We start from the raw sequence: 15,290 nt of genomic DNA on the forward strand, positions 1-15,290 counted from the left end.
CACCACTGCCTGTCTTCTCTGTTTTTTGCATCCTCCCCAAGGTTTTATTGTTGATAGAGGGTAGATGGAAAGGAGGTTAAAGGAATTCATGAGTCTATGGCATCTGTAAATATTTATGGGAAGGTTCAAATCTAAAAATATCACAAAGAAGTATCCGGATACATGAAGAAACTCAAAACCATTTGTCCCTTCTTGAATTTAGTAGATATTCCGTGCTATGGGCTGGGCAGGTTACATCTGGTTTAAAAACAGTAACTGTTTATATGCGTCTGGAGTTATTTGTATGCTAGTCAGGCATTTGAGCTGTGTGAGATCAGTTTTTCTTTCAAGTACCATGGTAAGGCAGGATCTGTAACTCCCTGTAGGGTTAGCCACTCAGGAAACTGAAGTGCATGCAGGTTAAGTGCCTTGTTCAAGGTCTAGCAGCTCAGAAGTGGCCTGCTGGCAGTTTGAATGCAGGGTACTCTTAAGTACAGCATACATTCAAGGAATATAGCAGGTGTCACACCCTCTGGGAACTCAAAGGGAAATGTTCCGTTTCTGTTTTTCTTGCCTCCCCTATCCCCCATTCCTTAGCCTTCTCCTCGCCTCTTATTCTTTACTCTTTCTCTTCACCCGTTCTTTTTCCTTTTTGGTATCATAGATGAAACCCAGGGATTTGCATGTGTTCCATTACAGGGGTTATTGTCTATCATGCATTAAGCCCTGGGTTCATTCCCCGCACCATATAAACTGGGTATGGTGCTGCATACCTATAATCCCCCAATCCAGAGGTCGAGACAGGGGGAATCAAGTTTAAAGTCAACCTCAGCATTGTGATGCATGCCTTTAATCCGAGCACTCAGGAAGCAGAAGCAAATGGACCACTGAGTTTGAGGCCAGCTTGGTCTACATAGTGAATCGTAGAACAGCTAGGGGTACATAGTGAAACCTTGTCTCAATAATAATGATAATGATGATAAAAATAATGATTCCAACTACATAGTAAGTTGGAGGACAGTCTAGGATGAAACCCTGTCTCAAAACATATAGATGAGATCAATTTTATTTTTATTAATTTTATTTTTATTCCTTTAAAATTCATTTTCTTAACATCTGCACAGCTTTAGTTGTCACTGAAAAATCAAGCATTTTTATATTCTACCAAAGTGAAAAAAGTGCATTCTAATAACTGGCACTGATCTTTTTATTAGTCTAACAAATTCACATATGGTAGAAAGAACAAGACTAATAGAGAAACATATAACTAAAATAAACTCAGTCAGGGAGACATATTCACAAACAAATATATAAACACTAAATATTTCAAAGTATAGCCATTAAAATAATTAGATCTGCTCTAAGAGGATTTAATTACAGAAGTTTTATTTTGAGGAGCTCCAAAAATGTACACTCTGAAATACTGCTCCTAGAAACAATACTGATGTGATAAGAAGATACATTTTTTTTTGTTTAGACAAATTTCATTAGTTTCCAATTGATACTACATTATCATCAAAATCATTGCTCAAATGACACTTTTTTATGAGGAAAGGCAAATCAAAATTGAAGTGTGTGTGTGTGTGTGTGTATGTATATGTATATCTGTATATCTATCTATCTATCTATATATATACTATATATTTGTTTATTTATTACTGGGTATGTATATTTTACTATACCCAACAATAATGATATAGATAACATTAAGTATAGAAAGACTAACAATCTCATTACATTGAATTAAGAACTGACAAACCTGAGCCAAACTGGAATCCAGATGCAGAGAGGGAGAACAAGACCAGACTACAGAGACAGATGACCTGAACAAAGAGGAGCTAATGGGCCCCCATACTGATAGCTGGGAATCCAGCATGGGACTGACTCAGACCCCCTGAATATGGGTCTCAGTTAGAAACCATGGGCAGTCTAAGGGATCTCTGACAGTGGAACCAGGATGTATCCCTGGTGCACGAAAGGACTTTGGGGGCACATTCCCCATGGAGGGATACTCCCTTAACCTAGAGGCAGGAGGGAGGCCCTAGTCCCTACTCCAAATGACTTGACAGATTTAGATTACCCCTCCTGGAAGGCATCACCCTACATGTGGAGTTGGGGGGGGGAATGGGAGGGGAGGATGTTCGGGGGGCATGGAAGGGTGGGGGAGAGGTAGGAAGGGAGGGAGAGAGAACTGGGATCTATATGTAAAATAAGAAAGAAAAAAAAAAAAAAAGAACTGACAAACCTAAGGTAGATTGGCCATAGGCCATAAAGGATAAACACTACATATATGAATTCTAGCTTCTAAGTTTTATGTATGTGAATTTGTGTTGGAGTGGGTGTGTGTAGTGTTCTGAAAACTAGGAATGAGCCCATTAGAGGAGGGAAATGAAGCTTTAAGGTGGGGAGGGCACTAGAACACCTGATAGGAAAGTGGAAGGGGGGATATTGAGGTTAGGTTTAAGTAAGTGTGTGTGTGTGTAATGTGTGTATGTATGTGTTGGAGGATAAAGGGAGATGAAGGAAAGGAGGGGATGGGGTAGAGGTCAGGGAAATGAAGAAGAGGAGAGGGTGGGAGTGAAAATATGAGTAACCCTGTATACAATGTTTGTAAGCTGATTGCAATTTATTAAAATGTTAAGTAAAAGGCAGAAAGGATAAATGACTCTTAGAAAAGTTAGAAATGTCTGCTAAATGTTGATATTAATTAAACATGACCAATAGACAGAACGGTGTCTTCTGGAAGCCTCTAGCAGTCTCCATCAGGTGCTAAAGATCTAGATGGTCTCTGGAGAGTTGCTATTGTCAGGTTCATGTTGACAGGTGGAGGCTGGAATCTAATGTCTTCTGGCTTCTTCAACTTTTTCCATCTGGGATCCTGGTCAAGACTTTTCCTTCAGTCACTGTCCTACATCCTATCCTCTCTGGAAGCACTTAGCTCAAAACCAACAACAACATTTATTTTTTCTATGTTTGGCACTGGGAACCAAACCCAGGGTCTGAATGCTTTATAGTCAAGTGTGCTAATTCTGAACTAAATTCTCAACTCATTTTTTTTAAACTTTTTTGAGACAGGGTCTTGCAATGGAGCGCGGGTTGGCCATGAACTTGTAATTCTCCTGTCTCAGTTTCCTAGGTACTGGGATTACAGGCATGTGCCACCAAACCCAGCCCCTAAATACCTTACAATTTGTCTCAATACATATACAAATTAGTATCAACAGAAGGAATACTATGTGGAAATAATGTAATTATTTCAGGTTCCTTACCATAAAAATTTTTTGTAACTACTTTCTTGGAGTAAATTCCTATATTCCTATTCTTTTATTTTTTTTCTGTTTTTTTTTTTTTTTTTCTAAACCAATGACTGAATTCAGGGCACTTTACCACTAACTTATACCTATACTAACTTATATCTCTAGCACTTTTATCCTATTTTAAGTATTTTTTGTTTGTTTGTTTTCTTCAGTCTGGTCTGACTGAGACAATGTCTCATGTAGCTCTCTGGAACTTACTATATAGACCACGCTGGCCTAAAAACCACTGAGTTCTACCTGGCTCTTTATTCCATTCAAAACAAAACAACAACAAAAGAAAGAAAGAAAGAAAGAAAAACCCTCTTATCCAGCTTGTTTGAGTAGCAAGTAATTAATGAGTTGGGGTTGCAAGACTTCAAGAGGTCTAGTGCTCCCAAGGCATTTTATATTGGTAAGAAGTATCCAACTTAATTATCACTCCTGCTAACAACAGAACAACTATTAAAAGCATGATGGCTAGGTACCCTTGCTCATGACTTGAGTTTTACAGAACCACACTTATCTTCTCTGTAATCATAAGGTCCATTAATGAAGAATGCAGGTTGATGCAGTAATACTCATCTGTAAATACATTGCTCAGAAGGCTGGCAGGAGGATCTCAAGAGACCCTGTTTCAAAAAACAGCAAAACAACAAAGACATTAAGAGTGTGTTCATAAAAGGACAATTTTAAATATTTAATGATACATTCTATCACAGAAAAGAAAACTTCAAAATGCAGTTTTAGGTGTTCAAAATGGTCTACTCTGCATTACTTTGTTTACCTCTCAAAATACTTGAAAAACACTTTTCTGCAAATTACTTGGCAATGAAAACTCTGTTTATAATTCCCTGTAGCAGAGTATGTCGTCTTTCCCCCATTAAGATTAGTTAAATGCTTCAACTGCATCTTTTAAAAAGGTGATTAATTTAAGTTTTAAATACTTTATATTACTTTACCTTTCAGATGTCCTTATATTTGGAACTCTCTCCTTTTGCTGAAATGTCTGCAGGGAAGGTAGACTTTTCACCTCGCATTTTTCTTTCTTCTTCATCCAACACTCTTTGAAGCTCCAATGCAAATAGTCTATCTTGTTCTTCTTGCTGATGCTTCTCAAAATACAGATTCTCCAAATCTATCAGCCTTTTGGTAATTAAGAGTTGTGCTTCATCTTCTTCTGAGGAAGATTTGGGGGGCATTTCACAAGGAGTGCCAGGCTCACCAGCTGCTTCAGATGAAGATTCCTGATTATTTCTTTTAGAAGTATGTTTACTGCTGGAAGGGTGAGACATTTTATCTTTTGCCCCAGTTGTGTTGTTTCCAATTTCCTCTAGCATGCCTGATACAATGTGTCTACTCTCTGTTTCAGTAGAAGAGTGAGTTGTGCCTTCTTCTGATTTAATGTACTTAGGTGTGACATAAAGGTTGTCATTAGAGCAGCTTGGTTTCGATGCCTCATTTTCCAAAGTGCCCATTTTCGCATCATAGCCATAAAACAATGCATAACGTGAATTTATAGCACCTTGGTTTGGAATTTCAGCACCTCTTGACACAGTAGCTGCTTCAGCACCTCTTGACACAGTAGCTGCTAACATACTGTCTTTAGTTTTCATTCCTTGTCCTGTAGGTTTCTTCCTATCACTGTCAGTTTTCACAGATGTTTTGTTGCCATCTTTCACAGTGTCATACTGTGATGCTGACTGAAGCCAAGACTGAGTAAGAGCAAACTTTGGAACACTGTCACAATGTTTTTGTTTGCTTTTTTTCTTTCTTGGGGATGTTGCTGGTTCACCCATGCTGATTTTTTTAGCCTCTTCCTCCTCCCTTTGCCTTTGTTCTTCCAGTCTGAGCTTTTCTGCCCACATTTTTTCCTCCTCCATGTCCTGTGCCAATAACTGCCTTATGCATTCCTGAGTAGCTATGTTTTGTTTTTCCTCGGTGGCCTGGCGCTCAGCCGCCAACTTAATCATCTCCTCTTCATATTCTTTCCTCAGTTCCCCAGGATTACTTAGCACTCTAACTGGCTTATCATCACTAAGAACCAATGATGGCAGTTCCTCCCCAGGGCTCCTGCGTCTGCATTCCTCTGGATACTGAGCTTGAATTCTCTCCCACAGTTCCTTATTGATAAGACTATTTACATGAGTATGATACCGAGCCCATGAAGAGACCCAGGTGCGGCAGAAGGGGCACGATAAAAATGTTTTTCGGAGAAGTGCCTTAAAACATGACTTACACATTGTGTGGTTACAAGGCAGAGTTATAGGCTCGATGAGGAATTCCATACAAAGGAGACACTGGCAGTCTTCTAAAGACAAGGTCTTGGCTTTAGATAAGGCCATTTTAACAAATAACAAGTCCCAATTTACACCAGTACTTCCGCAGCCTAACAGGATGCTCCGTGCTCAGCGGCAACAGTAATGGCGCTGAGGGAGAGTCCACCACTTCCGCTGTGTGTTAGTGATATCCGGTTACGGCAGCCCAGAGGCCTCTGCCAGGTCTTAGGAATGTTCTAGAACGTCCTTTGTGTCTATCAGCCCCATGTGAGTACTTTTGACCAGTCTTCCTACTACATAACTGTTGTAATATATTCCTCTGAGGGAACTTGACATTTTTATATATTGTTTTATATATATGACACTAACTGATTTTGTAGTCCAGACCAGTCTGGAGCTTGTTGTGATTCTCATATCTCAGCCTTCTACATGCTGGGATTATATACATGCTGCCACCATTCCTGAGCAATAAAATTTCAGTTTGTTTAGGTTTTCCTTCAATATGCAGTCTCTGAGGATGGTGTATTACTGATTTTTCAAAAGTTCTGGTGTCTTGTGCTAGAAGGCAAGATTTATTTCAAGCATATATTGTTTTCGTTTCTTTTTTTATGGTTTCTGGAGACAGGGTTTCTCTGTGTAGCTTTAGTAGACAAGGCTGGCCTCAGACTCACAGAGATCTGCCTGTCTCTGCCTCCGGACTGCTGGGATTAAAGGCGTGTGCCACCACCATTATTACCCCACGCATATATCCACCCCCACCCCCGCCCCTGAGTGAATTCCTGCTAGTGCTATGGTGTTGAAAACCAGGAGCTAACACCAAGATATTACAAGGTAATAAATTTCCACAGCTAGGCCCCTCCTGAGAGCAGGAAAATGTAAGCAGCCATCAACCACAGCAGAGAGAAACTTATATAGGTCTTTCATGACCTTTGTAAGCAAACAGCTCAGACAAAAGCAGAACATTTTGCTGTTAGCATTTAGTGCAAATACAATGTCAGATTTTTTGAGGGCTTTGTGATTGGCCAGTTTTGGAAATCATTGTCAAGTCAACCTGGTTTTTCAGAACGTATGCAATAGGAATATGAATCTTACTATACCTAAGAAATACGAGTAAAACATCAAGATTTTGGAAACGGGTCTAGGAGCAGAATAATGAGAGGAATGGAGGCTCTGTTATTTTTTTTCAGCAGATTAAGTAAATTATTTTACCGTTATTAAAATCAATACTGAAGGTAGAAATGGGGGAATCAGCTTCTAACATTAGCTGAGCTTTATTCACAAGTTACATTGAAAAACACTGACCTGACAGCACCCTCCTTGGATATATTATAATGCATTTTAGCTTACAAAAGATCAAACTAGCACCCGCAAAACCCTTCTTCCCTGCTCTGGAGGTTTGGATCAGGATTTAAGAGCACTGGCTACTCTTTCAGAGGACAGGGTGTGATCCACTACACCCATGTGGCTGCTCAAAATTGTGTAACTTCAGTTCCAGGAGATTCAGTGCATGTACATGGTGTACAGACATTTATGCAAAACATTCATATAAAATAATAAAATTTAAAAACCCTATTTCAGCTTCTAATACAAGCTCTTGTGAACCCTATTTGATCACAGACACATTTTTTAAAATGTAAGAACATTAAGCAAACTAGGAATTTCTGTAGCTTTTAGGAAGCTTCAGATCATACTCTATATTGTAGAAAGAAAAACATTATCCAAGAAATAAGTTGCTATCTATTTACACTATAAAAATAAGTTATTAGTTTGTTTCTTTTTAAATATATTCATTTTAGTTGTAAAATTATGATACATAATTATGGGAAAAAGTTAATATTTCAATACATATGTACAATGATTAAATGAGGACAACTGGCATATCAGCCTCCTCAAAAAGTAATTCTTTCTGTGCTGGAAGCATTCAAAATCCTACTTTTTGAAACGTATGTGTCATTAATAGCTAACCTGTTATGCTGTGGGACATGAAAGTTATATCCAGCTAATCATCCCTCCTGCAAACTCCTCTTCTAAAGCTCTCATAGCTACAACACATTATGTGAATGAGATCAATTTTTTAGCTTCCACACATAAAACAGAACACATGGTATTTGTCTTTCCAGTGCCTGATTGATTTTTATTAACTTAATGTCCTCTGGTTATATGTATGTGCAAAGAATATAATTTTGTTTTGTTTCTTTACGGCCAAGTAGTATTCCAATATACATCACATTTTCCTTATCCATTCATCTGGCTCTTGTTAATAATTCTGCAAAACACATTCATAAGCAGATGTCTCTTTCAGGTACTTCTTCATTTCCTTTGGGGCGGGGAACTAGTAGTGGCATATCTCTGTGTTTTTTTGAGAAAAAATCAATGCTTTCATGAAAGCTGCAATACTCTCTATTCTAGATAATTTAAAACAAATTTAGAATAAGAGTTTATACACAGCTGACTTTTCCAAACTTTAAGGCTGTCAGTCTGTAAAAAGCAAATAAACAAAAACTCCCAGGAGTATTGTTGCTGCTGTTATTTTACAAAACATTAACTTGTAATGGTGTACTTTACCAAAATAACTGAATAATAATTTTTAGCATTATGATTCAATCATTCATTCATCTTGTGTCTAAGAAGAGAAATATGCAAAGAACTAGTTCTGGACGATGATAATGGTTAGTTTATAATGCATTCTCTTCCATATTTAAAATAGTCTTATAACATTTAAATTTGTATGTGCATGCATGTACATTAGTCTGCATATAGAGAGGACAGACAACTTGTGGGAATCAGTTCTTAACTTTCACCATATGAAACATGAACCCTGGGGGTTAAACTCAGGTCATCAGGCTTGTCAGTTAGCACCTATATCTGCCTTCCCATCTCACTGACCATTTTTTCTCTATTTTGATGAGGATAATTTGTTGCTCTATCTGCTTCAGGCCAATAGCTTAAAGCTATTTTTTTTTTGTTTGTTTGTTTGACACAGGGTCTCACTGTGTAGCTCTGGCTGTCCTGAATGAAACTCACAATGCAGACATGGCTGGTCTCAAACTTACTGAAATTCACCTGCCTTGCCTGCCAAGTGCTGGGATTAAAATTGTGCAGCACGACACTCAGCTTAAAGCTAATTTTTTTAAATTAAAAATTATTGTGTGTGACTGTATCATGGCATGTGGTGGAGGACAAAGTGTGTCTTTGTGGATGGAATCAGTTCTCCTTCCTCATTTCTGTGGATTCCAAGGACTGAACTCAGATAGTCTAGCTTGCATCTACAGGAAGCAGGTGTCTTGACAGCCCTTCAAGCTAAAATGTAATAATGCTTTCTACTTTAGCATGAAAACATTAATAAATTGTGTTGAAAACCTCACACTTGGTATATAGACCCTCCACAATGATTTGCATGTAACCAAAATGTGACAAATTTTGATTAAAAATCAGTTTATAATAATAAAATAGGAAATTTTATATATGGCTGACTGACAGATATTAGGTCTTTACTGTCCGTCAATTATTTTGCTAATAACAAAAGTGTAATGTATCATAGCACTGGAGGGATGGCTCATTGGCTGAGATCACTGGCTCCTCTTCCAGAGAACCTGAGTTTATTTCAAAACACCCTTGTTTGGTGGCTCACAACCATCTGTGACTCCAACTCAAGGGGATCTGATAGCCTCTTCTGTCTCAGAGGACACTTGCAGACATGTGTTTATATAAACACATATCCAAAAATAGTAAGTTCTTTTAAAAGGTGGGGATTTAGGGGCTTAGGAGATGGTGCAGTTAGTAAAGTGCTTGCTTGCGTGGATGAAAACCTGCTTTTGATTCCCAGTACCCTGATTTTAAAAATGCTGAAAGTGGTGGCATTTGTCTGTAAGAGGCAAAGACAGGATGATCCCTGGGGCTTTCTGGCCAGCTAGTTTAATCATTGAACTTCAGGTTCAGTGAAGAGCCTGGCTCAAAAAATAAGGTGAAGTCATAGAAGAAAACACCTGATGTTAACCTCTGTCCTTGTTGAACATACCTTCAGCCACATGCATGTACTACATATGTACACACACACACACACACACACACACACACACACACACAAAATAGGGATTTAAACAGGATGTGCTGGTACACAGCGATAATCCAAGCAATTGGGAAGCTGAAGCGGGAGGATTATAAAGTTAACAGCCTGCCCAGGCTGCATAGGGAGACTGCCTCAAAAGCAAACAATGGGGATTTTCTGTTAAGGTGGGTTTAAGTTTCTAATATTGCATGATCTTCCAAGCAGAGCAACTGACATCTTCACGATACCCATGGTGTCTGCTTGTGAAAGCTCAGTACAGCCAGGCTTGCTGACCACTGATATTTCCTAATTGAGGGGTGTGGAGGTCATGGAACCCTCACCTGAGTATCAAGCCAGCCCAGGTACATGCAAATCTGCATGACTTAACTCCAAGTGGAGTCAGGGTCTGGGTTAGGAACTATAGTATTTAGACTGGAGTTTGATTGAGAGGGGCTTCAACAGCAGCAGCCAAGGGAAAGCCTTTATGTAATCTGGGTGCAGACCTTCCAGTGAAACTACTTTTAGGGTTACCAGTGCTCCTGTTCAGAACCCCTTACTCTGTAAGTAAGCTTAATAAACTCCTTGATACCTTGGGGTGAATTTCAGTGGAATCAAACTCTGGCTTGCCATTGGACCTTATGAGGAGGAGGTAGACAATGCCTAGTCCCCCCACTCCAGGTTAAAATGCTCACAACAAAGATCTTTGACTAATTGTTTTTCTTCCTGGTGGAGCTGTTCTGTCATAGGATTATTGTGATCTAAAGGGATCAATCTGGTTCTTTGAGCCAGAAAGTGATACCATAGGCCGTTTATATGAAATGTTGGAAAGGGTGCTAGTCTAAATATTTGTGGCAATGAGATCCCTTTTGCGTCTGGCTTATCTAGTTCTGAATCATGGGTGAGGCTTAACTTCTGATCTTGTTCCCTCCACCACAAATGGAAGGCACCTTTCTTGTTCCACGCTTCTCTGATGTATCCTCTCCCTCCCAGGCTGCTTCAAACTTATGATCTATCTGCTCCAGCCTCCTGAGTGCTCTGATTTCAGGCCAGTACCACCACACTTGGTTTAAGCCTATGGATTTTCTCCAATTGATTTATCTGTTTTGTTAACAACACCATTGTTCTGAATATGTACATATCTTGGAATTAGGGTTGCGAAGCTAGCCTTTACAACTATCTGAGCTATTTTTCTAGCCCATTACATACCTTAAAAATAAAATAATCAAAAGGTCTTGGAGAAATCAGGGATAACAGGAACATACCTAAACATAATATGAGTAATATACAGCAAACCAACTGCCAACATCAAACTGAATGGAGAGAGAGAAACTTAAGCCAATTTCTCTAAAGTCAGGAACAAGACAAGGCTGCCCTCTCTCTCCATATCTCTTCAATATAGTACTGGAAGTTCTAGCTAATGCTATAAGACAACAAAAGGAGATCAAGGGGATCCAAATTGGAAAGGAAGAAGTCAAACTGTCTCTATTTGCAGATAATATGATAGTTTACATAAGCAACCCAATAAACTCTACCAGGGAATTCCTACAGCTGATAAACTTCATCAAACTAGCAAGATACAAGATAAACACAAAAAAAAAAACAGTAGCCCTACTTTTTTCAGACGACAAAGAGACTGAGAAAGAAATCAGAGAAACATCACCCTTTACAATAGCCACAAGCAACATAAAGTATATGGGTGTAATGCTTACCAAACAAGCAAAAGACCTATATAATAAGAACTTTGTGGCTCTAAAGAAAGAAATTAAAGAAGATACCAGAAAATGGAAAGATCTCGCATGCTCTTGGATAGGTAGGATAAACATAGTAAAAATGGCAATCTTGCCAAAAGGAATCTACAGATTCAATGCAATCCCCATTAAAATCCCACCAAAATTCGTCACCGACCTTGAAAGGATAATAATCAACTTTATATGGAAAAACAAAAGACCCAGGATAGCCAAAACAACCCTATACAATAAAAGAACTTCAGGAGGCATCACCATTCCTGACTTTAAGCTCTACTACAGAGCTATAGTTACGAAAACAGACTGGTATTGACATAAAAATAGACAGGTAGACCAATGGAATCGAATTGAAAATCCTGATATTAACCCACACACCTATGAACACCTAATTTTCGACAAAACAGCTAAAAGAATACAATGCGGTGAGGACAGCATCTTCAAAAAATGGTGCTGGCACAATTGGATGATGGTGTGTAGAAGACTGCAGATAGACCCATGTCTGTCGCCATGTACAAAACTCAAGTGCAAATGGATCAAAGACCTCAACATCAATCCAGCCACATTGAACCTCTTAAAAGAGAAAGTAGGAGGTACCCTTGAACAAATTGGTATAGGAGACCGCTTCCTGAACATAACTCCAGGGGCACAGACACTGAGAGAAACAATTAATAAATGGGACCTCTTCAAACTTAGAAGCTTCTGTAAGGCAAAGGACACAGTCGACAAGACCAAATGGCAGCCCACAGACTGGGGAAAAAATTTCACCAATCCTATATCTGACAAAGGGCTGATCTCCAAAATATACAAAGAACTCAAGAAACTAGTCAACAAAACACCAAATAACCCTATTTAAAAATGGGGTATAGAACTGATTTCCTCTCAATAGATTAAATCAAAAAGGCTGAAAGACACTTAAGAAAATGCTCCAAAGAACTCAAGAAACTAGTCAACAAAACACCAAATAACCCTATTAAAAAATGAGGTACAGAACTGAAGAAAGAATTCTCAATGGAGGAAATCAAAAAGGCTGAAAGACACTTAAGAAAATGCTCCACATCCTTAGCTATCAGGGAAATGCAAATCAAAACAACTTTGAGATACCATCTTACTCCTGCCAGAATGGCTAAAATTAGAAACACCAATGATGACTCATGTTGGAGAGGATGTGGAGAAATGGGTACACTTCTTCACTGCTGGTGGGAGTGCAAACTCATACAGCCATTTTGGAGATCAGTATGGCGGTTCCTCAGGAAAATGGGAATTAGTTTACCTCCAGACCCAACAATCCCCCTCTTAGGCATATACCCAAATGATCCACATCCATGCAACAAAGACATCTGTTCAACTATGTTCATAGCAGCACTATTTGTAATAGCAAGTACCTGGAAGCAACCTAGATGCCCCTCAATTGAAGAATGGATAATGAAGATGTGGCACATCTACACAATGGAATACTACACTGCCAAAAAAAAAATAATGGTATTTTGAAATTTGCAGGCAAGTGGATGGCACTTGAAGAAACCATCCTGAATGAGGTAACCCAGTCACAAAAAGAGGAACACAGTATGTACTCACTCATATATGGATTTTAGACCTAGAGCAAAGTATCAACAGCCTATAATTCACACCACCAGAGGAACTAGGATACAAGGTGTATTCTAAGAGATTAATATAAAGTCCCTCACATAAGCGGTAAGTGACAAGTCCCCCAGAGCAAAGGGGAAGTGGGGGGAGCAGTGAATCGAGAGAGAAGTAGGAGAAAACAAGGGGGAAGAAAGGAAAACACATGCGACCAGGAAGATTGAGCCCAGTTAGGAGTAGAAGACAGGACAGAGAGAGAGAGAGAGAGAGAGAGAGAGAGAGAGAGAGAGAGAGAGAGAGAGAGAGAGAGAGAGAACATAAAAGAGGGAGCAGATATTGGTTTGAAGATAAAATGAACACAAAGAAAGGTCTAGAGAACTACAAGCCTGCTGCCAACTATCAATTTGAGCTTCCGGGAAAAGGCTACCATAAATGCACTTCCATGTTAGTGAGATCAACAACTAACTTCTCCATGGAGCCCGCATCTAATGCCTGTTGGAAACAGGAGCAAACTCTGATACATAAACACAGAGTTGAACTAGAACCCAGATGCAGATGGAGAGGATAAGACCAGGCCGCAGAAACATATAGAGACAGCTTACCTGAACAAGAAGCCAGCATGGGACTGACTCAGGCCACCCTGAATATGGGTCTCAGCCAGAAGGACTGAGCAGTCTAAGGGACCTCAGACAGTGGAGCCAGGATGTATCTCTGGTGCACAAAAGGACCTTGCTAACACATTCCCCATGGAGGGATAACTGCCTTAACCTAGAGAAAGGAGAGAAGCCCTAGTCCCTACTTCACATGACCTGTCAGATCTACATGACCCCAACTAGATGGCATTCCCCTACATATGGAATTGGGGTGGGGGGTTGGGAGGGGAGGGTGTTTAGAGTGCATGTGAGAGGGCAGAGAGGTAAAAGGGAGGGAGAAAGGGATGGAGGGAAGGTGAGGGAACTGGGATCGACATGTAAAATAATAAATTAAATAAAAAAAAATGCTTTGACTCCAAAATTTAAGTTCAAGGACAAGTTACTGGGGAAAAGGGTTTCTATTTTTGTTTCCACAGAAAATGAAAAGATGTGGATTCCTTCCAGACTAATGTGGTTTGATCAAGCCAGACCACCTGAAACAGAGTAGCAGGTGATCCTACATTCAAAACGGCTGGACAAAGCAGCCTTACCAACTACAGCCAGGATTTCTGCATCTTTTTCAAATCCCCCATGACAGTGCCCCTTACCACCAGGAAGTAGTTTGGAAAGAACTACGCCCAACGTTCCCAAATATTGTCTATAAATGTTTGTTTTCATTTATATGGACTTGTTTATATAAAATAAATAAATAAACCCAAAAAGAAAAAAAAATCTCTGTGGTTCTTGAGAGCACCATTATTTTCCATGTAGGATAACATCTTTTATTTTACTTTAAAAACATTTTAAATATATTATATGTATTTTGCCTGAATGTTATGTCTATGCACCTTATACCTGCCTAGTGCCTGTGGAGGCTTAAGAGGATATCATATCTCTGTAATTGGGGTTACAGACGGGTGTAAACAGCCATGTGGATGCTGGGAATCAAACCCAGGTTTCTCTGATTAATCTCAGTCTCTCTCTCTCTCTCCATGAGTTTTTCTCTAACCATTGTAAGATTTTTTTTTTATCCCTGATCAATTATCATAGAAACAACAGGTTTTTCCAAAAGCCAGACACAGATTACTTGACCTCACACAAGGTAATCTTACCTGTTATTTTACCACCTCTAGGCCCTGATCAACCTTTCTAGTTCGTTTGGAGAGCATTATATGAGGCACATTTAGATACCTCATCTATACATGCTCACCAAATAGTTTCAGGGGTTAAGTAATGTTGCTGCTGTCCAAATGAATTAATCCATAGGAAGAATAGCAGGCATCAGAAAGGGGGAAATGTTTAGAGTAAACGTTTTGAATATTAAACAAGCTTCAGGCCCTTTTAAGTCCTCTAACATTAATTTGGGATGCTCCCAGTCACAGTGAGATTTTTCAGTCAATGGACTGACAGTCTGCTTAGTAGTACATGAACTATCCTTACTTATTACATGAACTAAGTGTCTAAGCATTACCTGCAATCTTGGCCAAATTCTGCCTGGAAATGATTAACTCTATCCCCAGGGTTTCCCTGTTTCCCAATGGAGAGATTCTTTAAAAGGAATTTACTGATCATTAATTTTATTACCATAGAATTACATTTCCCTATTGTGCATTTCTTTGGAGTGGCTTTTCTTTTTATGTATTCATCCTTGCATTTTTTAGGAAGCCTGTGGGTTTTTTTTTGTAATGGGGGCTCCCTTTTTTCTGACAACTAAGGGGGTCAGCTCTAGGACA

At 39.2% G+C, this 15,290-nt stretch overlaps 1 protein-coding gene across 1 annotated transcript; it reads right to left on the minus strand.

Annotated features, from left to right (window-relative positions):
* Positions 1 to 4,237: 4,237 nt before the first annotated feature.
* Positions 4,238 to 5,617, minus strand: LOC127218669 (E3 ubiquitin-protein ligase RNF168). Its single transcript, XM_051179689.1, has one exon. It carries the CDS (start codon positions 5,615 to 5,617, stop codon positions 4,238 to 4,240), a length of 1,380 nt encoding a protein of 459 aa, XP_051035646.1.
* Positions 5,618 to 15,290: the final 9,673 nt, after the last annotated feature.

This window comes from Phodopus roborovskii, unplaced genomic scaffold (assembly GCF_943737965.1).
Source record: "Phodopus roborovskii unplaced genomic scaffold, PHOROB, whole genome shotgun sequence".
NCBI lineage: Eukaryota > Metazoa > Chordata > Mammalia > Rodentia > Cricetidae > Phodopus > Phodopus roborovskii.